Source organism: Poecilia reticulata, linkage group LG19 (genome assembly GCF_000633615.1).
Source record: "Poecilia reticulata strain Guanapo linkage group LG19, Guppy_female_1.0+MT, whole genome shotgun sequence".
In the NCBI taxonomy this organism is placed as follows: Eukaryota; Metazoa; Chordata; class Actinopteri; order Cyprinodontiformes; family Poeciliidae; genus Poecilia; species Poecilia reticulata.
In genome coordinates, this window is record NC_024349.1 from 27,849,539 (window position 1) to 27,859,508 (window position 9,970).

At 40.5% G+C, this 9,970-nt stretch overlaps 1 protein-coding gene across 4 annotated transcripts in view; it reads right to left on the bottom strand.

Annotated features, from left to right (window-relative positions):
- Positions 1-940: 940 nt before the first annotated feature.
- The window catches only part of LOC103482186 (V-type proton ATPase 116 kDa subunit a-like), a 21,653-nt gene continuing 12,623 nt past the window's right edge, over positions 941-9,970 (bottom strand). The window contains exons 14-21 of one of the 4 annotated variants that reach the window (XM_008438186.2): positions 9,634-9,752; positions 8,456-8,672; positions 7,839-7,946; positions 6,309-6,509; positions 5,558-5,575; positions 4,103-4,220; positions 3,822-3,993; positions 941-2,327 (exon numbers count right to left, since the gene is read on the bottom strand). In XM_008438186.2, coding sequence (XP_008436408.1) covers positions 2,234-2,327; positions 3,822-3,993; positions 4,103-4,220; positions 5,558-5,575; positions 6,309-6,509; positions 7,839-7,946; positions 8,456-8,672; positions 9,634-9,752 — 1,047 coding nt within the window. In that variant the 3' untranslated portion in view covers positions 941-2,233. The remainder of the gene's footprint in view (positions 2,328-3,821; positions 3,994-4,102; positions 4,221-5,557; positions 5,576-6,308; positions 6,510-7,838; positions 7,947-8,455; positions 8,673-9,633; positions 9,753-9,970) is intronic. The other 3 variants (XM_008438187.2, XM_017310879.1, XM_017310881.1) reach the window with 3 other exon arrangements.

Genomic DNA, 9,970 nt, shown 5'->3' on the forward strand with positions numbered 1-9,970 from the left:
CATGAAGGTTTTTCCTTATCGCTATGAAAGAGACAAAATGACTGCTAAAGCCAGTTTGATGAGAACAATGATGAACCAAGAGACTCATGGAGCCAAGATGGCTTCTGATTTTATCTGCTGTTGTCTGTTCACGTGTGCCTTCCTTGAGGTTTTAATAGAAATCCTGGTTCCTCAAACTCTTCACTATTACACCTCCATTTAGATCCTCAATACACACTAACATGACATTCCTTTGAATTGTTTACAGTTTGGTTTTGAGTTCAAGAGGATAACTGCTGAACTTCTTACAATTCTAAAATGGATCGATTAGAAAAATCGATCCAGGACACGCTGGAGGGACTATGTCTCTTGGCTGGCCTGGGAACGCCTTGGGGTTCCCCCGGAGGAGCTGGAAGAAGTGGCTGGGGAGAGGGAAGTCTGGGCCTCCCTTCTGAAGCTGCTGCCCCCGCGACCCGACCCCGGATAAGAGGAAGAAAATGGGTGGATGGATGGATAGAAAAAGCAACTGATGAAAGAAGAAGAGTACAATGAAAAGACTTTACTTTGCAATATAAACTGATATCAGGTGTCTCATACTCTTATATGAAGCTGGTACCCGAAGAAAAAATTCTTCTGTTAATTTTTTTAACCAAAGAAAGAAAACATCTGGTAGTTACTGTGTAGGTTGTTTTATTAGACACCTTGTCTTATTATTAATGATTGATAGAAATCACTATGTTGCCTATAGACCTAAAAATGAGACTGTGCTCAGCATAGACTTTTTTAGAGCTCTGAAGCAGAGCAGAAGATTACTTATTAAAACTTAGACCTCATGGTTTCAATGTTTCTTACCTCGAGTCACCACCATGTTCTGTTGATTGGCCACAAAGGGCTATTTTCTGACAGCACATCAAGTTCAGTCTGTGTCGCCGAGGACATTTTAAAAAAGATCTCATGCAGCTGTTGTTTGAACACTCCATCTTTAATTAACCACAGAGTTCACATAGGTCAGACATGAACATCAGAAACCACAGCACATCACCAGGAACAGCTTGGTTCAGTACAGAGCAAATCAGGCCCACATTTAAAGATAAACTCTGATTTTTTTACACCAAAATAGGATCTAATCCACAATCTTGATATAAATTACAGTAATAGGATGATTGTGAGATGCAAAAGATATAAAATGGGTTTTTTTGTCAAATAATTGGAGATGATTTTCTATGACTGAAGGAAGGAACCAACCATGAAGGAAGAAAGGCAAAAAGAAGGGAGGGAGAAAATGAGCGCCACAAGAGGAAGAAAGGAGACAAATGAAAGAAGAAACAAAGGAAAGATGAAGGGACATAGGGCACAAGGAAGGAAAGAAAAAGGACAAGAGAGAGAGAACAAAACATGGGGAAGAGCTTAAGGAAGAGATAGGGGGAAGGAGAGAGGAAGAAAGGACATAAGTGTGAATGAAAAAGGACAGAAGCGAGGAACAAGGCAGAATATATGAGAAAAAATTAAGAAGAAAGCAGAATATTTAGACAATGGGACAGCAAATAAATAAATACTTTTCCATACACTTTTCTTTTTCCACATATATCCAGGTCTGGAACATGCTGAAAAGAAATTCCATACTTTTCCAGACTTTGTGGGAACTCTGATGTCATCGGCTAATGATACATTTCAGATCACCTTTATTTTAACTGATGCATTTTCAGATTTTTTTGGTTTCAACTTTTAACTTGTCTTTAACTTTTAACTTATAATTCTGAACTCAGAACTATAAGTGAGAACATTTGACTGAGTGTTAATCACTGATGGTAATAAACGGTCAGTGAAGACTCATCCATTGATTATACTGGAAATGAGCTGAAATGCTGAGGCGGTTTAAAAACACAAACATTACTCAGGTTCCTTTCTAGAGCGCTATCTGTTAACTCTGAACTGGGAAAACAAAATAAAACAGAGTGATTCAGACGTTCTCTCAGCACAAACATGACTCACCATGAAAGATAAAAGCAAAATGAAGGAAGGCTGGCATTTCACGACTAAGGATGACAGAAACAACAACTCATTATTTCCATGTGAAAGCAGCACGCTGGAAAAGTCTTCAGAAGGACAGTTACGTCTCATGCATAACACTGATTCACTAGATGCCACTAGAGGGAGACAGAGAGCCGCAGTAGGTCTTATGCAAACAAACACATTGACAAAGCAGAGCGGGCTGGCTGGAGACTGTGTGCACTGTGGACTGGCCTGGACCGGGTCAGTCATCGAAGCGCCCGTCCAGGATGCTCTCAAATGAGAAGGGGACGAACTTGAAGCCCTGACCTGTGTAGAACTTGTTCTGGAACTCCACCCTGAGGGGAAAAGACCAGGCAGGAAACAGATTTGTTCAACATATTAAAGTTAAATCAAGTCTAATTAATATAAAGTAAATGCTTAAAAGAGCATACATTAGTGGTAAAGCATGAATGTTTAGAGGAGTGAAGACCTGACTGTCTGGTTCAAGCACATCTAGTCTTGTTTGTTAAGTAGTTTGCGTACCAGGTGGCTCTCCATTTCCATTTCAAGCTTTTTTTGTCAATAAAAAAAAAGATAAATGTTTTATTTAAGTAGAACATGGTGTGTTTTCCCAATGGTCAATCTGTCTGAGTTGTCACATAAACTTCAACACATAAATCTGCATCCTACTCCGAGACAAGGACAGGCCTGGATGACTTCATTTCAAGAGGGAAAAGTCAAAGTGTGTTCCAACAGGAGCGCATCTTGGCCTCGGTCGGCAAAGGGAGCGCCCAGGAATGTCTCCCAGTTGTGGCAAATATTTGGCCAGCCAGAGCGCTCAGAGGGCAACACTTAAAGAGAGGACAGAAATAAGAGATCCCTCTATCTGCTTCTCTCCACAGCTGGAGAGGTGGAAAACTGACTCTAGGTGTGTATTTGTGTGTGTCTCTGTCGGAGAGAGTTCCTCAGCAGTGAGTGTGAAAGGCAGACTGGTCACTGACTGCAGCTTCGTTTCAACACATTTCCATTCAGTCATCTTTGTGAAAACAGCTTTAAGGATGAAAGAACCTTGCTGCAACAAATGGTGGGCTTTCGGTTACATCTACAATGAAATAAGTGATTCCATATTAAATCAAATTATTATCAGTTTGATTTAAAAAAGCAAATAATTTAACCAAAATTATAAAAAAACAGAGTAACTCCCTGCATTGATGCTAGTTGGTTTTGACAGTTTGCCAGTTTATGGTCCTTCTGACCAGTCAAAGTGCTACACTAGAGCCACATTGACCCAAACGCATTCACCACAGCCCTCTCTCCTCCAGTGTTGAATGTGAATATGTATCTGTTTGTATCTTTTACTATTCCAAAGATACTGATGCATTTACTCCACACGTTTTCACTGTTATGGCCCAGCTGGACCTCACAGGGTTGGTATGCTGTAATGATCCTCCCTATCATTCATCCACCCTCTCTGGTACCAGGTGGATCAGTGGTGAGCTGGTGGTACCAGGAGATGATGGAGCTCCTGGCCTGTCCTGGATTCCTGTTATAAACTAACTCTATAGTATCTCATCATTAACATTCCTCATGTGAATGCAAGGCAGTGGAACTGGCAGAGGTTATACTTCAATCAAACTTTATTCATAAAACACTTTTTATGCAGTCAGGTGGAACACAAAGGGCTTTAAAGATGAACAAATGCTTGATCAGAACTGATGTGTGTTTGAATGTTGTGTATGATATGATCACTCCTAACACACAGCTATTGCTGCTCCATAAGCAACATGTCTCTTCAGTATGTGTAAAACATTTATGCCTTTGTGTTTTGCTCTGTCCATGTGTGTACTGACCAGTGCAGGCGCAGGGCATGCAGGAAAGCTGACAGTCCCTCCATGATGAGCAGGATGCAAACAGTGAGAGTGGCGAAAGCAGAGAAGATGATTGACAGGCCAAAGAAGCCGCCTCCACTGCGAGAGGACAGACCCAGGTGCATCACCATAGACCAGAGCACCTCAGACAGCTCTGCAGACACAATAGTCACGTTAGCACCAGGACATGGAACATCTTACAGTGAGTGAGTTCTGTTCTGTTCTGTTACAGCCCAGCTGTTCAATCACAGGGTGTCACTCACGTGCGTGGGCGAGGCTGAGTGCCCAGAGGCGCAGATAGGAGGCCGTGTTGGAGATGCAACCCAGACAGTACTCTATGGTGTGGATGGCCTGATGGACGGCCACATCACCAAAGTTAAACTGCAAAGGAGGAAGCAGAACCTAGTCACCTAGCACATAGCATCTCAGAGAAGGTTGTCACTTCTTCTGGCTCATACTGAAAGCTTTACCTCAAACTATTTCTATGTTGAGTAAAAGACAGTATTTTAAAATACTGTTGGAAAAATAAACACAGTATTTTCCATGTAACAGACAGTTATTTGGAGCTTTTCCAGTGATATTTGTAGCCAGAGAAAGGTGCATCCCTGGTTTTACAAAAGATCCGATACGTCCTGCACTCCACAGGCTGTCATAGTGAATCCTCTCTGCTGCAGCAACAAGAACAACGGCTTTCTGGACAGTACATTTCATACTTCACAAGAAGTCGCATTCAGAGCTGCCAGGATTTTTCTCCCACTGCAGCACCCTGACTTCACATTTCTCTGACAGACGCAAGAAAAATAAAAACCTGCAAGAACTCCAAAATCAGGATTGTAGTTCTTGAGTTCTTGCATCGCTGGAAGAGAGAACATTCCTCTGCTCAGGTGGAGACCGTGGAGGCCTTCAGAAGTAATCCAACATTTATATAAGAAAAGTAGGACTGTATCACTGTATTAAAATGGATATATTTTTAAGTTATTAGTATCCTAAAAAGTAGCTTTAATTTCATTTGAGTGGAGATTTAGATGTAATGGAGCTGAAAGCAAAGCGAAGCAGTTTATTTGGTTTCATTTCATAATTTTCCTCAGCAGGATCACAGCTATTGTATCCTGATGGGTCAACACATTCCCTGTGTTCTTTCCATCCCCAACCAGGACTATCCTTTCCTGTTTCAAAGCAGCAGGAAGAGGGAAACACTGGAGGTCATTGGTCTACTTAACATTGTTGACGTGAGCTTGGAACTCGCCTGGCTTCCTCTTTACAAAGTTTTCTTTTGTCCTTTGACTTTTAAAAACAGAGTTCACAGAGGCAGTGCTGGAGGAGGAATGGCAAATGAGAACAAAACAGTAATAATAGTGACCAAAACAAAGTGGTGTGATTTATTTACAGAGTAGTGACGTTAGGAAGGATTTTTTAAAGTTTCAGTTCTTTCTTTTTCTCTTTCTTGTTTTAAAGACGGGGAGTATGGAAAAATCCAGAATGAACTCTGAATCCAGACTTGTTTGTGTTTGCCCAGTTTTTATAGATCAGTAAACTTGAGAGTTCCATGCTCAAACATACGCATTCATAATTACCAACACATGCATGCCTGGCACAGAGAACCGCATATGAGCTAATAATGCACATTCAGAAGACAGACTGGAATTTGGAAGTAGTAAATCAAACTGGGCGAGGCAGCTTTCAGACATGCTAAGAAGATGCAAAACTGGAGCTCTCACCGGTTCTTCTTCTGAGTGCTTGAAAGTAAGGAAAAGGGAGAGATTAGGGCAGGAATTCAAGGACAAAACCATATGATCCACACAACCTGACTGGGCATTTCTAACTGCTGTAGTTCAGACATCATCATTGATTCTATATCACCCATGACTGATTATGTGTCAAATATTAAAAACAAATTTCCCAGTCCAACAGGAGAAATATACAGCATAACAAATGTAATAAGAAATAATGAAAATTATGTGATTTAGACAACTTTAAAGCATTTCTCCTCAAAATCCTGACCTAAAATCGATGCTTCCTTGAGAAGTATTTATGGCAGGAAGGATTGGGTTGATGATAAATATGTTAATATCCATACATCATGCGAGTTGTGTTGAATGCCTCTTTAAAAATGCGGTTAGTTTGGCGTCTAAGTCTGTGTGCATCAAAAACAGAATCCTTCAGAATGATCGTGTTATATTCAGAAATCCATCCAGCTAGCTCCCAGAAAAACCAGAGCCTTGTTTATGTTTCTGCAATGGAAAATCTCTCTGTCATCAGCCTCTACCTCGCATATCTTCCTTTAACATGTTTCCAGCTAAACCCCCGTTGCAAAACGACAAAAATGTGATTTACTACGCAAATATATCTCAGACAAAACAAGCACGTTGCACATTTGTAATGCCACATGGTGTAATGTGACAGGCTGCAATGCCAATAAATCTTTTAATTTTCCATCTAAACATTTTGCATGTGGTGAAAGGAGCTCACCTCGTCTCCTTCGTCGGAGTGCTGGGAGAGCTGGTCGTGGTCCATGATGCCAGCCTCGTCCTCCGTGGGTCCGTTGCCCACTCGCACCCCTCCGAACTTCTGCGTGCCCTGTTGGGTGAGTCCGGTGCATGATGAGGACACCCCTGTTTGCTCTAAAGACTGCTCTAGATTCTCTGCAGGGGTTTCTTCCCTCTTCTGTGACTAGATACAAAAGCCACAAGAGCTGTGTCTAGCATAAAGCAAGCCTTAGAAGGAACTCTTTGTCCTCAGTTTACATGAAACAAGATGGGCAAACAGTGAGACAAGACAAAGACAGAAAGGATCTGTAAGCAGACCACCCTTTAAAAAAAACAAGAGAATGTTAAGTTGCATCATAATTTTTAAAAGGCAACATGTAATTTCATTCCAAACTCGAATGGATGATGCATCCATTTTATTTATGCAAATGTAACAATTTGCATAAACGGGACAATAGTAATGAAAATTCTTACATGTAAAAAGCCAAATAATTTAGTTCATGAGAGAAAGTATGGAAGACAAGGACAGAACAGAAGCAGTATCAGCAGTCAGTGTCTCTGCCCTGGGAACAGAATCCTGGTCAAGTGAACAAAACATGTTGTTCCCAGTCAAAAGAGGCAGATATCTCCTGGTGACCTCTGATGGAGACGCCATCGTGTTGGTGAGGACCTTCTTTCTCAGATTAGAAATAATAGAACAGCTTCTGCTCTACCTGCTGCTGAGAATGCTGGAGAGTAGGAATGATCACAGAAATAAGGGAAACCTTTCAGAGATATGACAAATAAATGAAAAAGTGACAGATGATTTTTTTTTGTTTACTGAAAGGATAAAGTTTCCATTTGAGAAATTATAAAATAATTTTTGAGCATTCCATATCAGAAACAAAGATCATACAGGCATATTCAAGAAATTACACTGAGTTCATTTTTCATTAAGACCATATTTTGCATTGTTATTAAATTATTTAGTTTTCACTGGCTGTAAGCAAAACAATCATCAAAATGCAGATAAATAAATTTCCATCATTTGTGGTGGCGATACTGAAAAAGAATATTGTCATTTATTGAATATGACTGTAATACAAACTATCTAAAATGTATTGAATGTGTGAGAGTTAGCAATTTTTGACTAACTCAAAATGAGCAGTTCGGATCATGTGTTCTAGTGAACATGGAGGAAAATGGTGAATATTCTGTTGCTTTCCAACATGGAGTAGAAACATTTATTTCATTTATAAACTTTTCATATCTGTTCATGTCTGAAGAACAGACTGAAATGAGCAGATGGTCAGACTGAGGACAGCCCAGTCGCCTCTGACAAAGACTTCTCTTCCATCAAACAATGGGCTTATTCAGAAGGCAGGTTTTACGCATTTTTACAGCAACACAACAATTCACTTTATACGGTACAACGTGCATTGAAATGAATGACAACATAAGGGTGAGAAAGGTCAAATTGACAGTAAAGCATTAAATTTAGTTGGAAGACATTGGTGGGGCAGGGGTCACTTACCAGATGCCGTTTCCACAGGTGCTGACGCCGGAGCACCATGGTCTTTACTATCAGCATACAGGGAACACAGGCCAGGGCAATGAGCACCAGCAGGACCTGGATCCCCATCTGCAATGGAGGCAGAGCAGAGTCAGCAGCAGACCCTTCAACACATCAAAAATGGCTATTCTAACCAGATCCAAAAGCTACCAATCAGAGCCAAGAGGCGGGTCTTAGCGCTGTCAATCATACCCTCTGCTAATAGTCTTAGCATTAATGACTGGCTATGCTAGCTGCAGTGTAGCAGAGAACAAATAGGGAAGACAGGATGAGGATTATTGACAGCACTAAGACCCTCCTCCTGGCTGATTGGTTGTTTCTAGTTAACAGTGGGAGAAGGAAGGGGAGCTCCATTTTTTTCACAGATTATCTGTCTCATAAACAGTCACAACATAGTGACAGTTTCAGTAGATAAGTAAAACAATTTTTTTTAAATAAAATATTCTCATTTCTTGAGGTCTGTTCTCTAAACCTACAGCTTATAGCTGATGATCAAATCCTTTAGTTTACATTGCATGTCAGAAAGCTAAAGTAAAAGTGAGGAGGGTAAGGATCAGGGGTGGGTCTGGGAGGAGGACCTGGCCTGCGTAGAGAGGTTTGTTGGTTGGGTCGTTGTAGTTAAACAGACACATGTTGATAAAGTGGATGAGCAGGCTTGGGGCATCTTTAGAGGTGAAGGCATCATATGCGGTCCACTTGTAAAAGATGAGCAGGATGAGGTAACCAAACAGACTGGACATGAAGACTATTTCTGGGATGAAGCCCAGGAAGATGTTCAGAGGCTTCTTAAAGTACCTGCAGAGCAGCAAGTCGGAGAAGAACATCGTCAACATCAGAGAACTGCAAAAGGTACTAAATATGTTTGTCCACTTTGTAACAAGATAGAAGCTTTTTTCTTCATTCTGACTATGATTTTTCAGTTATAGGTCATCTAGGATTAACTAAATTATTTCGATCTGCTAAATGTCAAAATATTTAGGGATTTTTTTTATTGATTTTTTTCCCAGTTTTTCAGAAGAAATCAGAAGTTTCCATCCATTTTCTCCTGACAGAACTGGTGGAACTAGGTCTGGTTTGTTACACACACACACGCACACACACACACACACACACACACACACACACACACACACACACACACACACACGCACACGCACGGACACATACACTCACAAGAAAGGTTGAGCTTTTCACATGTTGATGTTAAGAGGATTTTTTCTATGCATCCTTTGTGTTCACCAATGTTGTGAACACACACACACCTTCTCAGCTCTGCACACTAGCATTTTCTCTGCGATTGAGATCAGGACTTTGTGAAGACAATTAAAAACACTGATTCTGTTGTCCTTCAGCCACTTTGTAGCTGATTTGGTGGAATTGTACAACATTTAAAGTCTTAAAATGTGACAAAAAATGTCAACATTTGTTTCTGAATTAAAACAAAACATAATTTTTTGGGGGAGTGCACCAGTCCATCCTGCAGCAAAACAATCAACAATTTGCAAACTATAATCTGCCTTTTAATGTTGCTTTTTGTGTGTGTTCTTCCTCTCTGAGTGGCATTTCAGCTCATGTAGGTGCAGGATATGTTAAAACTATCTGCTTTAAGCAGTATGAGCAACAGTATGCTCCCAGTTTGTTCACATATAATACAAATAATGCAGAAGTTACGCTGGATAGTTACTCGAATGAAGCTAACGTTGCCCACATTACTCATAAAGAAAAACACATGAGTGTGAAGCTCAGTTAATCGTACAGGTGGTTGAAGAGACTCAGAGAGACTCCAAACAGCATGTGGATGACGCCGAGGATCACTGACATCTTCATCTTGAACGAGTTCAGGAAAGTTAGCTTGTTGGTAGCAACATTCCAGATCTGCAAAGACAACACAGCTTGGCTCTTCGTTTTTTTGATCCAAAATATTTGTTTATCATTATTAAGCTGTTTGCACATGTGATAAACTGATGTAGGGCTGAAACAATGATTTGGACTATTGAAGTAATTATCAACAAATTCAGTAATTGATTAATCGTTAACTGCTTACAAACTCAAAAAAAGTAATGTACAAAACAAACAACACACACACACACACA